Source organism: Aspergillus wentii, assembly GCF_001890725.1.
Source record: "Aspergillus wentii DTO 134E9 unplaced genomic scaffold ASPWEscaffold_1, whole genome shotgun sequence".
NCBI classification, from domain to species: Eukaryota; Fungi; Ascomycota; class Eurotiomycetes; order Eurotiales; family Aspergillaceae; genus Aspergillus; species Aspergillus wentii.
Genome location: NW_024467832.1, coordinates 4,196,181 through 4,209,066, shown reverse-complemented (window position 1 = coordinate 4,209,066; position 12,886 = coordinate 4,196,181). Strand labels below are relative to the sequence as shown.

The window sequence follows — 12,886 nt, the reverse complement described above, 5'->3', positions numbered from 1 at the left end:
TCTGACTGTCGGCTTGCCGGTGCTTAGCGTTTTGTGTATCATCTTGGCTAACTCAACACTTGATGCTGCGTTCGTGTACCCCGCCTGTTTAGGCGCGGAGGAATAAGATTGGTCTTCTAGCAAATCTCAAAATGAAAACCATCAAGGTCTCGATCTGCAGTGTTCAATGGTTATGGTGCATTGGCGTACGAGAAGACTAAGGGTTGCCTGACATAGGTATCGTATTTAGGTATCTTAATTATATGTAAGTAGGATTTGGCATAGCCCTTAGTTCTCACTTTGAGCACGGAATACTGCATGTCACACTCCATAGTCCGTAGCGGGTTCCCGGCGTTTGCCAGTATATATTTGTATCCGCTGGTTGATTTTAAAGCCCGGTGCTGTCAGTATTCGTTCATCATCGGATTCGATCTATGATGAAATGTATGAAAATGTCAGCCTCGGGAAATTCTGGCAGAGAGGAGAATTATGCTCAGATGTTCAGTTTGACCAAGGTTGTACAAAACTGCTTCAAAGGCTTTGTTCTTCTGATGCCTGACGCATAATCAGTTGACGAAAAGAGTCTCGAGGTTGCATCCATCAGCCGAAAATGTAGCCGCAATAATGAGATCAAAGTCTTCAGGTGACGCGTCTGATGCCCAGTAGAGTGAAGAAGGTGGGATGGATGACGGTTTGGCTGCCTGGCAGGAGGTGTGCTGCTTTCCCTTTTTGGGAGATTCCCTCGCTTTCACTCTTCGGTCTCTCTCTTCTACTTCCTCTATCCTTCTCTTCAGACATTATTCCCTTCACTCGTTTCAAATATCCTAGGCTGCGACACGCCAACTTCATCCAGCAAAGAATTCTTCAGGGAGCACATATCGTTCTTTCATTTTGCCTGCTCGAGATATCTTTTTAGCACTCTTTACCGGTGACTGTTAGTTATGGCTCAACCTGCAACCCTTCAGCCAATAGGTGAAGAGCCCTTGCAGGGACAAGAGCACTGTCATCAAGTCAAGCCTTCTCCCATGCTCACCGGACCTGGGGGTCCGGGCCTGCAGATTGGAGCCAGCAAAATGGCAGATCCTCGTATGTCGACAGGCAAAGCTGGGGAGACATCTCGACAGGGTAATCGTCCATCGTTGATGCTGAAGACGGAAAATATGCATTCAAATTCAAATTCGTCTTCGGTTTCTCCTTCATCCTCTAAGCTGCCTTCTTCTTCTTCTTCTTCTTCTTCCTCAAGTGTGATGCCTCGTCTGTCGTCTTTGAAACTATCTTCGGACACATTCAAATCTTTCGTCGACCGCTTCGGCACGAATCCTTCTGCAGAGGAGACCAACTGTTCTGACCTTGACCTCTCGTCAACATCTATCCCAGAGAATGGTAATTTGTCTTCGAAGGCGCAGGCTTCACCTGTTGATCCAGAAAATACTACGCCTCGCTCATCTGATGCGTCCCAACCCTTGCAAGGAATCAGAAAACATATGCTATCTGCTACATCTCTGAACCTGAAGAACAAGATTAAATTGGGTACCATTTCCCGTCAACGCTCAGAACCCAAGATGAAAGCCCCCTGCCTCGGAAACGAGCAAGACCAGGCTGACACGCCGCTCTCAAACCCGGTCAATTCCGGTGCAAGTCTTTTGGATGATATCTCGGTGGAATGCTGCAAACTCAGCGACGAGTTTGTGAGCGCCAGTATGATCCCTGGTAAAAGGGGAAGGGAGATTGGTAGAGGTGCAACAGCAATTGTCAATATCATGTACAAGAAAGACTCTCCTAAACGTGTTGCATACGCCGTCAAAGAGTTTCGAAAAGACGCATATGAAAGCAAAGAGGAATACGCGAGGAAGGTAAAATCAGAGTTCAGTATCGCTAACAGTCTGAACCATCCAAATATCGTGCAGACTGTGCGTATCTGCACCGATTCTGGTCTCTTGAATCATGTCATGGAGTATTGTAGCTATGGGGAGCTATTTTCCCTGGTGAAAAAGGACTACTTGCAGCTGGACGATAAATTGTGCCTCTTTAAACAGCTGATTCAGGGAGTTTGGTACCTGCATAGCCAGGGAATCGCACACCGTGACATCAAGCTGGAAAATCTGCTTCTGTCTGAGAACAGCCATCTTAAAATTACTGATTTCGGTGTCGCGGAGGTTTTTAGTGGTCTACACCCCGGCTTGCGCGCAGCTAATGAGGAATATGACAAGGAACTTGACGAGGTTCGCAGATGCGCACCAGGAATATGCGGTAGTTTGCCTTACATCGCGCCAGAGGTCTTGGAAAAGAATGGTAAGTATTTAGCTGCCTCTGAGATATGCTGTGAAATCTTGTTTCTCACGATATTTCTTGTATCTAGGTGACTATGATCCACGAGCACTTGATGTTTGGTCTTGCGGCATTGTATGCCTTGCACTCCTCTTCTGTGGCACTCCCTGGGGAGCAGCTGACTTGAAGGATCCTAAATATGCCCGCTTTATGGGGGGCTGGGAGGAGTTCTTCCGGAAGAAGCCCGATGGAATTGTCGAGGGCCACGAATACCCTTTATGCGGTCCGGCCTTCAGAGGCGTTCCCCATTTAAGTCTTCTGCGCGTTCTTCTACAGATGCTTCATCCCGACCCATACAAGAGAGTCACCATTGACACCGTACTGTATACTCCCTATGTGAAAAGGATTGTGTGCTGTTGCTCGAACAGAAAGATAAGACACAGACATGGCCCGCCAGCCAAGAAAGGCCTGTTCAAACGCCATTGACGGAGGAATGGGCTTTTACAGAGTGTTTCGCTTTGCTTATCAGTCTTAAGGGTTCTAAAATACTTCTCTTGTTGGATTTGCTGATAAACCTTTGGGCCAAATTGTTGGCGCACAAGGGTATTGAAACTTGCTCACCAGGCAAATAAAAATAATGGTAATAGCTAGATAGATTATTATGGGGGGTTTTAATGGATAGGATTGCTAATAATATAATTGTCACTCACTCCCCAATGGAGCAAATCAGTAGCAGATTAATTGACAGCTTGATAGAGAATATTTCTTTCTACAAACAAAATCGAACAATGAACGTATGGCCCTTTTGTGATCTTCATGATCTACATCTTCGGCAATAGGTGATTAGATGTCTTGATATTACCTGAGACGGTGTTAAGGTGTTAATGCCTGATTAACTCCGAGGATATACATTCATAAATGCCTTTCAATATCATGAAACTGGTTGTGTCAAGTCCAGCATCAACCATGTCTTCGTCTCAAATCGTTCTCGTCACTGGCGCCAACCAAGGACTTGGTTTTTCCATCATCAAGATCGCCGGCCAGCGCGAGTCGCCCAACAACACCTACATCCTCTGCTGCCGCAGCCTTGAAACAGGCCAGAAGGCAGTGCAAGAGCTCAAGGCTCAGGGCGGAAAAGCCAACGTCGATCTTCTGCAGCTTGACGTGACTAACGATGAGCAAATTACTGCCGCTGTTAAATATGTCGAATCCACCTACGGTCGACTTGATGGTAAACCTTCTCCACCACCCACCCTTTTTGCCTTGTCTGCCTCATGTGCTGAAATTCAAACATAGTCTTAATCAACAACGCCGGAACTCTCATAATGCCCCCAAAAGAAGGCCTATCAGCTATCCGTCAAGCACACAATGACCTCATGAACCTCCACATCAGCTCCGTTGCCGTCGTCACCATCGCCTTCACCGACCTTTTGTACAAATCGCCCGACCCCAAAGTCATTAACATCTCCTCCGGCCTCGGTAGTATGAGCAATTCTCTCACCACAAAAATGGGCCGTCACCCACCCTACGGAGCAAGCAAGATCGGCATGAACGGGTTAACGGTCCACATGCAAGTCGCTGAGAATGATCGGATACACGCCGCAGGTGAGAGTGAAACCAATCCTCGTATTCGTTACTATAATGTTGCTCCGGGGCCACTCAAGACCGCTTTCAATGGGTTTCGGGGGCCTAAATTGCCTGATGATGGCGCAGAGGTGATTGTGAGGCTGTTGGCGGACGAGGAGAAAACATACCCAGGCGGGACTTTTTGGGAGTTTGAAGAGGGGGTCATGAGACAGGTTCCGTGGTAGATATATTTCTCGGATATACTTCTCGAGAGAGAATCGATTCATCGGATCAACGAGTTGGGATCGATTTTCAGTCTGACTCAATATTTCACCATCCGCCTTATCAGTTAAGTCCCATCCTTAATACGAAGCTTGGGTGGTCAGATGTCGTACTTTTTTGCGGGTTCATCAAACGCCTCTTTTTAGTGCGGATTTGACCTGCCTCTTATGATAAGGTTGGTAAAGGATGAAGTGGCATCTCCAATTTCAGCCATCTGCAGACAAGTCACCACCCAGGCGAGAATGAAATGACATTGATACTGCGCCGACCTAGATGCTAAAGACAGGCTAGAGTGTGATTGGAAATCAAGTTTATAAAGCTTTCCTGGAGCACTTTTGTATATGATTGCATGAAGAAACATAGAAATCCCAGCTTTGACTTATTATATATCATTGGCTATTATTTTTCAATATTCGAAACACTTGAACATGGCTCCTAGCATTGCAGAAATCCCCCTGCCCCCACCCCTCCCTCAGTCCAAACAAAATCGACTCAATCATGCTCCAGCAACACACCCCACCAACGTCTTCAAGACTCTCACTCAACCCCAGCAACTTCCGACTTCCAACACCATACCAACTGACAAAGAGGTGCATCCAGCCCGTTATGTTCGGCCAATTGCAATCTGCGGCATGGCAATGCGCCTACCGGGAGGTATTAGCAATGAAGAGGCCTTTTGGGATGTACTCGTCAATGGGAAGGACACCAGAGGTCCTATTCCGCCCGATCGTTACAATACCCAAGGATTCACGGATAAGAGAGGGAAATTGGGAGCCATTAAATCCCAGTCAGGATATTTCCTCGACCAAGACTTGACGAAACTCGACACATCCTTTTTCACGCTCAGCAAGACGGAGCTGGAACGAGCCGATCCGCAGCAGAGGCAATTACTCGAAGTCACTCGCGAAGTGTTTGAGAGTGCCGGTGAGGTTGGATACCGAGGCAAATCGATTGGGTGCTACGTAGGCACGTTTGGCGAGGATTGGCTTCATATGAGTTCGAAAGAGACACAGCATTCGGGGAATTATATTATAACGGGGCATTGTGATCTCATGCTGGCTAACCGGCTGTCTTATGAGTATGACCTGAAAGGACCAAGGCAAGTTTTTCATCTTTCTTTCCTGATGGAGCTATAAGTATCAGGTCAAAATTAACTCCTTCATAGTATAGTGATCAAAACTGGCTGCTCCGCCTCACTGATAGCCCTTCACGAAGCATGTCGAGCACTGAACTTTGGGGATTGTTCTGGCGCCATTGTTGCTGGAAGTAATCTGATTATGGGCCCAGCAATGACCGCAGGCATGTCCCAGGAGGGTGTCCTGTCACCTGAAGGATCCTGTAAGACCTTTGATGCGGCTGCGGATGGATACGCCCGTGGTGAGGCCGTCACTGCCGTTTATCTTAAGCCACTTGATGATGCAATTCGAGACAGGAACCCCATTAGAGCCATAATTCGCAATACAGCTAGCAACAGTGATGGCAGGAGCCAGGGTCTCATGACACCCAACGGTGAGAGCCATGCAGCTTTAATGCGTAAGATATATGCCGATACTGGCTTGGATCCTGCCTTGACGGGCTTCGTCGAGGTCAGTTTCTTTCTATATGTTTCTCATTCTCGCTATATGACTGACAGAGATAGTGTCATGGCACTGGTACTGCCACCGGGGATCCTATTGAGACAAATGCCGTGGGAGACATTTTCGGGCCTGCTGGCGTCTACATTGGATCTGTGAAGCCGAATGTAGGACATTCGGAAGGTGCTTCGGGCATCACAAGCCTGATCAAAGCGACTCTCGCCCTAGAACACGAGACGATTCCCCCGAATATCAAGTTCCATACACCCAACCCCCGAAGTAAGATTTCTTTGCCTTTTCTTACTATAACCCAATGAATACAACAGCAAGGCTAAATTGTTCTAGTTCCCTTTGTTGAAAAGAACCTCATAGTACCAGTCAAGGCAACCTCATGGCCAAAGAGTCGAGCGAAGCGAATCAGTATCAACTCTTTTGGAATTGGAGGCTCAAATGCACATGTTAGTAGTATCTATCGAAATCATGTCTATACAGACTTACTTATGTTCTATCCCAGGTTATTCTAGAAGCCTATTCAGAGTCACATGCTCCACCACCACGCTCTCAAAAGGGCAACCATCGGCATTCAGAGGTTGCATTAATCTCTGCCAACACGCAGGATTCAGCTAAGACCTTGGCCAGTAACATTCAGAAATATGCAACCGAGCACCCCCTGGACATTTCGAGCATAGTATACACACTGGCCCTACACCGGGAACACCTCCCATACCGTTCCTTTCTTATCTTGGACTGCGCGTCCAGTAATGAGATACCAGCAGTTACCAAAGCGCCTTCCAGTCCATTGAATGTAGCAATGGTATTCAGTGGACAGGGGGCACAATGGCCGGAAATGGGACGCGAGATCATACAGAATGATGCACAGTTTGCACAGGATATCCATGAGATGGATGACATTCTTCAGTCTATTGAGTATCCGCCTGCGTGGACAATATTCAGTGAGTATCTTCATAAAGCTATATGCCTACTACGCGCCCACTTCAAATCGAGACTAATTCGCTCGAAATAATAGCTGAGCTCCAGAGGCCTGCCACGATGAGTCAAGTACACAAAGCTGAGTTCGCCCAGCCGCTGTGCACAGCGATCCAGATCGCCATAGTCAATCGGTTGCGTCGTGTTGGTATTGTTCCCACCGCAGTCGTCGGCCATTCAAGCGGCGAAATTGCTGCTGCATATGCCACTGGCGCTCTCTCTGTGACAGAGGCCATCCTATCGGCCTACTACCGTGGCCACGTGACAACACAGCAGAGATTGGTGGGAGGTATGGCAGCTGTTGGCTTGGGCTGCGCAGAGGCATCGCAGTATTTGGTTGATGGAGTCGTGATTGCCTGTGATAATAGCCCTAATAGTGTGACCCTGTCCGGTGATGAAGAGATTCTCTGTGCCGTGTTGCAGACCATTCAAAGCGACAAGCCCGATGTTCTCGCACGGCAGTTGAAGGTTGATATAGCATACCATTCTCGTGAGTCACATTTGCATCTTCACATGAGTTGAACCTTTTTCTAACAAATAGTAGATCACATGAAGGCATTGGGACAGGTTTATTTCAGATTACTCGTCCGGGAACTAAGCAGGCAACATGCCACCCGCCAACATACCAGTATTCCACTCTTTTCATCTGTAACTGGCAAAGTGATTCAGGATGGCGAGCAGCTTGGCCCGGCATATTGGGAAAGTAATCTCACATCCCGAGTGCAGTTCAACACTGCTGTACAGGCACTCCTGAAAGAGCAGCCGAGAACCCTTCTCTTGGAAATCGGTCCTCATTCAGCTCTGGCTGGACCCCTTCGCCAGATATGCTCGGCCAAAGGCGTCGATTACAAGTATGTTCCAACCATGCGGCGAGGCGAGAATTGCGAGAAAAGTGCCCTGGCTGCTATCGGGCAATTGTACCAAAACGGAGTGTCGATCGACTATGGCAGACTGTATTCTGTCGGGGAGGTTCTGACAACTCTTCCCACCTATCCGTGGCAGCATGATGAATCATTTTGGTATGAATCCCGAGTGTCCAAAGCATGGAGAATGCGCAACGTCGGGCATCATAGTCTTCTCGGCCTGCGTGTGCCCGAGAGTTCTAGTCATGACCCAATCTGGAGAAACATTCTATCTCTAGAGGACCAACCCTGGATTGCAGATCACAAGGTCGTAGATGATGTTGTCTTTCCTTTTGCTGGGTACATTGCCATGGCCGGCGAAGCTGTGAGACAGGCCACTGGTGTTGATGGTGGTTTTCGAATACGCCATGCCATTGCGCGAGCTGCCATGGTACTGACAGATGGCAAATCCGTGGAAGTGTTGAGCAGTCTCAGGAAGCTGAAAATTAGTGACTCCGGGGAGTCATCATGGTTTGAGTTTACAATCTGTTCAATCAGCGGGAATACTTGGATCAAGCACTGTGAAGGCCAAGTCAAGGCGTGTGTGGAGGAGCAGCCTCCATCATATTGTCCGCAGAAGAGCGAGCTGCAGCGCCAGATCAACCCAATCAGATGGTATCAAGCAATTTCCGATATTGGAATCACTTATGGCCCTGAATTTCAGGGGCTTTCGGGCATTTCGTGCTCCACGGCGAATAACATCGCGGCAGCGACGGTATCAAATCCTCATTGCGAGAGCCCCGAGTATCTCTTGCACCCCGGGTCGATCGATGCTTGTTTGCAATTACTTGTCATTGCGCTATGCAAAGGAATTGGTCGCAAATTTGGTGGTCTTAAGGTTCCCACCGTAATCGAAGATCTGGTCATCTTCCCCAGTTCCAGAGAGATGGAGGCTATCGCATGGAGCCACGGTGATGGAGGCATGTCAGTCGATTGCAATGCGGATGGCAAATTAGCTCTTCGTCTTCGTGGATTGAAATTCACTCCCATGGATAACAGTCGCCAGCAATCATCCAACGATGTGCATGCTGCTTCGCGTCTCGAGTGGTGTCCAGACTTTGACTTCGTCGACCACAACACACTCTTCACCCCTCCCCGATCGAATCAAGAGGAGACCAGAATGCAAGAGGAAATGACTCTGCTATGTATTCTGGAATCGGTCGAGATAGTCAAGGGGCTGACTCCTTGTCAGCCGCATTTTGCCAAATTCCAAGAGTGGCTGGGCATGGAAGCTCAGCGCGCAGTTAATGGCACCTACCCTATATTGGAGCGCTCTGCAACAGACCTAGTCCGAATGTCATCTGCAGAGCGCATCCAGATGATTGAGGAGCTGTATCAGCAGCTTCTGAGCATACCCGACAAGCGCTATGGGGTCATTGGGATCAAACGCATTTTTGACCATTGCGCGAGCGTCTTCACGGGAGAAAGAGATACTCTGGACATCTTGATGCAAGATGACGTCCTGGCACACATCTACGATTCGATAGGTTTTGGACAAACTGAACTCTTCCACCTGCTGTGTCATTCCAGACCGACCCTGCGTATTTTGGAGGTTGGTGCTGGAACCGGGGGCACCACCGAGATGATTCTACGCGAGCTCGTTCGCCCAGGAGATAATCAATACTCCAACTACGAGATGTATACCTTCACCGATATCTCCGCTGGTTTCTTCCCCCAGGCTAAGGAGCGATTTGCCTATGCTCCCAACATAGACTATCAAGTATTCGACATTACTATATCGCCCTTTGATCAGGGATTCAAGCCCAACTCTTACGATGTCATTTTGGCATCGAATGTGATTCATGCCACTCCCTCGTTGAAAGCGACTCTCGGGAATCTGCAACCATTGCTTCGCCCAGGTGGTCATCTGGTAATGACGGAACTGTGTGGAGTGGCTCGTATGCCGAACTATCTCTTTGGCAACTTCTCCGGATGGTGGCTGGGAGAGGCGGATGGCAGACCATATGAGCCATACATCTCTGTAGATCGCTGGAATGATGAACTCAAGCAAGCTGGAATGAATGGCGTCGAAACAGCGGTCCGTGACGCCGAAGAACCCTATCACTCCTGCGCGGTAATTGTGTCTCAGAAGCCACTTGCAAAGAAAACGTCGATCAAGAACCGGAATCTGACGATTCTTTGTGAAAATCCAGCACAGGGCATTGCTCAAACGTTCATTCACGACCTCCAGGCTGCTGGAATTACGGTTTCCATCTGTCATCTGGGTGAGCTGCCAGTGCAAGACCAAGACATTATTTCTCTTCTCGATCTAGAAGGTTACTTCTTCGAGACCATCACTCCAGAGAGGCTGGGAAATTTCCAGAATATTTTGAGTCGCTTGAATACCCAGTTCCCTATCATTTGGCTCTTGCGACCAACACAGGTGAAATGTAACGACCCTCGCTCTGCGCACGCGATTGGAGTTGCGAGGTCCATCAGAGCTGAGTCTTCGATTCAGTTCTACACGGTCGAAATTGACGTGAATGAGACACATTTTTCATCCCTCGTTCAGCGTATCTGGGAAAAGATCATCAACACCGAGGATAATGAGATTCTGAGCCCTGAAAAGGAATACATCGTGGATGATGGGGTTGTCAAGGTCGGCCGATATCATCCATTCTCGTTAGAAGAGGAACTTGGGCAACAGAACCGGGTGATCAATGAAGCAGGAGCTCTAGAAGACGTCTACAGCCTGTATATCAGTACCCTTGGATCAATCGATTCACTCCAGTGGATGAGCGAGCGTAACCGCTTATTTATAAGCGATGAAGATGTGGTCATTGATGTTCGAGCAATTGGGTTGAATTTCAAAGTAAGTTCAACTTCTGGTGTTTCTTCATCAGGACATATACTAACACGGTCTGGAGGACATTCTCCATGCAATGGGTGTTCTCAAAGCTCCACAAAACACTAGCCTCCTGGGTCTTGAAGTCTCAGGCATTGTCCGTCAGGTTGGTCGGAATGTACACAACGTCTCTATTGGAGAACGTGTGGTGGCGATGTCTCCTTCTGCTTGTGCAAAGTCACTAGTGACCGTTCCTTCTGCTCTTGTTGTGTCAATCCCTGATCACCTGGGCTTTGTGGATGCTGCGGCAATGCCAATCTGCTTCTCGACTGCTATCGAATCACTGATTAATATTGGACGGTTAGAGGAAGGACAGGTGAGAACCTTTCAATGTCATTGTGTTCAAATGTCTAATCGACTTTCACCAGTCCGCTCTTATACACTCGGCAACCGGCGGAGTTGGACATGCCGCCATTCAAATATGCCAAATGATTGGAGCTGAGGTAGGATGACCACATTGGAAAAGAAAGGGGAACAACTAACCTAACCCTTATCAATAGATATATGCAACCGTTGGAAATGTCAAAAAAGCCAGATATTTGACCGAGACATTTGGCATCCCCCAAAGCCGCATTTTTAATTCTCGGAACGACAGCTTCGTCACTGGTCTGATGCATGAGACTCAGGGCCGCGGGGTTGATATTGTCCTCAACTCACTTTCCGGCGAGCTTCTTCATGCATCGTGGGACTGTGTGGCTGAATTTGGTAAACTGATCGAGATTGGAAAGAAAGACGGTGCAGACTTTGGCAAACTGCCAATGCATAACTTTCTGCTGAATCGATCATACTGCTGTGTGGATATTGCACATCTTACCCAGCAGCGATATAAATATTCGGGACGGTGAGTCGATCTGGTACAAAGGATTCCAAAGAGGGGCGCAAGACTAATTATAATTGGATGCCAGCCTACTAAAACAAATTATGCAACTGTATTCCTCTGGGGAAATTAGGGCTCTTAGCCCGATTACTACTTTCGATGCTTCTCAGGTCAAGGATGCTTTCCGCCATGTCCAAAACGTTGATCATATTGGAAAGGCAGTGATCGAGGTGCCTGAAGATTTTTCTCATGTTTCAAGCACCCCTCGGCCTCAGCCACTCCAGCTGGACAGTGAGGCATCCTACCTACTTACCGGAGGCTTGGGGGGTCTCGGAAGAGTAATGTCCACTTGGTTGGTTGAGCGAGGTGCAAGATCGTTGGTGTTTTTGTCTCGCAGTGCAGGATCTTCCGAGAAGCAGCAATTTTTGCGAGAACTGACAAGCTGTGGCTGTTCAGTCACTATCATTCCAGGAAGGGCAGAGTCCAAAGAAGATATTGAGGTGGCCGTTACAAAGGCACCCCGACCAATCAAGGGGGTGATTCACCTGGCAATGGTTCTGCAGGTAGATGTTTCTGTTTGATTCAGAAGTTATTACTGCTCTAACATAGCACTAGGACTCACCTTTTGCAAGTATGTCATCCTCTGACTGGGCTGCAACAAATGCCCCCAAAGTGAATGGAGCCTGGAACATGCACGAAATCTTCCCGGATCGAGACTCGCTCGACTTCCTTGTTCTTGCCAGCTCTATAGTAACAGTCGTCGAGCAACCTGGCCAAGGTAACTACAGTGCGGCAAATACATATCTGGAGGCATTCTGTCAATATCGTCGGTCGCGCTCCCTTCCTGCATCAGTCCTCAACATCTGTCCCATAGACGGCGTTGGAAACGTTGCCGAGAACAACTCCGCGAGAAAAAGCTTGAAGGCACAAGGGCTATACTTCCTAGGAGAAAAAGAGCTCCTGGACTTCCTGGAGCTTTCAATTTTCATATCCAAACCATCGCATCCCACTCCCGGTGAAGAGCCCGCGCGCAAGGGATGGAGAAATCCAGGCCAGATCGTGATGGGTCTACGTGCTAAAGGTGACCTGAACGATCCCAACACACGCACAAACTGGCGTCGTGATCGCCGCATGGGATTCTACCACAACATCAACCAGAAGCCGGAGGGATATGAGCGCGGTGGCTCTAGCGAGCTGTCAAAATTCCTATCTGGTGTAGCGGATGACCCTGCCGTCCTGGCCCGTCCCCAGAGCGCCGAGTTCCTAGCCACAGAGATTGGGAAGAAGATCTGTAGCTTTATGCTCAAGTCCGATGATGATTTGGACATCAATTTGACGTTGGCACAGATGGGTCTCGACTCTCTCATGGCAATTGAGCTGCGACGGTGGTGGAAGATGGCGTTTGGTCTGCAGATCAGTGTCTTGGAATTAATGGCGACGGGTACAGTGATGGCGTTGGGTGCATTGGCTGCTTCACAGTTGAAGAACAAATTCATAGAAGTATAAGAAAATATCAGGGCTAAGTCACTTTACTATTGCTGTTAGTCTGGTTTCTACCGAATTTTTGGGTTGGTACACTTGGTATAAATCAGAAACCATGGCTTGGTAGTCTCATCATAAGATTATCCATTATTGCCTATATAACTATAGCAAAATTGGCAGGTAT

General features: G+C 48.2%; 3 protein-coding genes across 3 annotated transcripts; all 3 read left to right on the top strand.

The window, feature by feature from the left end:
• Positions 1-1,739: 1,739 nt before the first annotated feature.
• ASPWEDRAFT_147386 (putative serine/threonine protein kinase) lies at positions 1,740-2,733 on the top strand (the record flags this gene model as incomplete). The annotated part of the gene is made up of 2 exons (XM_040829525.1): positions 1,740-2,301; positions 2,339-2,733. 2 exons carry the CDS (start codon positions 1,740-1,742, stop codon positions 2,731-2,733), a joined length of 957 nt encoding a protein of 318 aa, XP_040695281.1.
• A 480-nt stretch (positions 2,734-3,213) lies between these two features.
• atsC (SDR family oxidoreductase) lies at positions 3,214-4,058 on the top strand (the record flags this gene model as incomplete). Its single annotated transcript, XM_040832517.1, has 2 exons — positions 3,214-3,478; positions 3,544-4,058. 2 exons carry the CDS (start codon positions 3,214-3,216, stop codon positions 4,056-4,058), a joined length of 780 nt encoding a protein of 259 aa, XP_040695280.1.
• A 669-nt stretch (positions 4,059-4,727) lies between these two features.
• fgnA (polyketide synthase fgnA) lies at positions 4,728-12,726 on the top strand (the record flags this gene model as incomplete). Its single annotated transcript, XM_040837064.1, has 12 exons — positions 4,728-5,194; positions 5,261-5,681; positions 5,735-5,948; positions 6,015-6,127; positions 6,184-6,622; positions 6,697-7,146; positions 7,201-10,370; positions 10,426-10,719; positions 10,772-10,846; positions 10,904-11,244; positions 11,309-11,783; positions 11,836-12,726. 12 exons carry the CDS (start codon positions 4,728-4,730, stop codon positions 12,724-12,726), a joined length of 7,350 nt encoding a protein of 2,449 aa, XP_040695279.1.
• Positions 12,727-12,886: the final 160 nt, after the last annotated feature.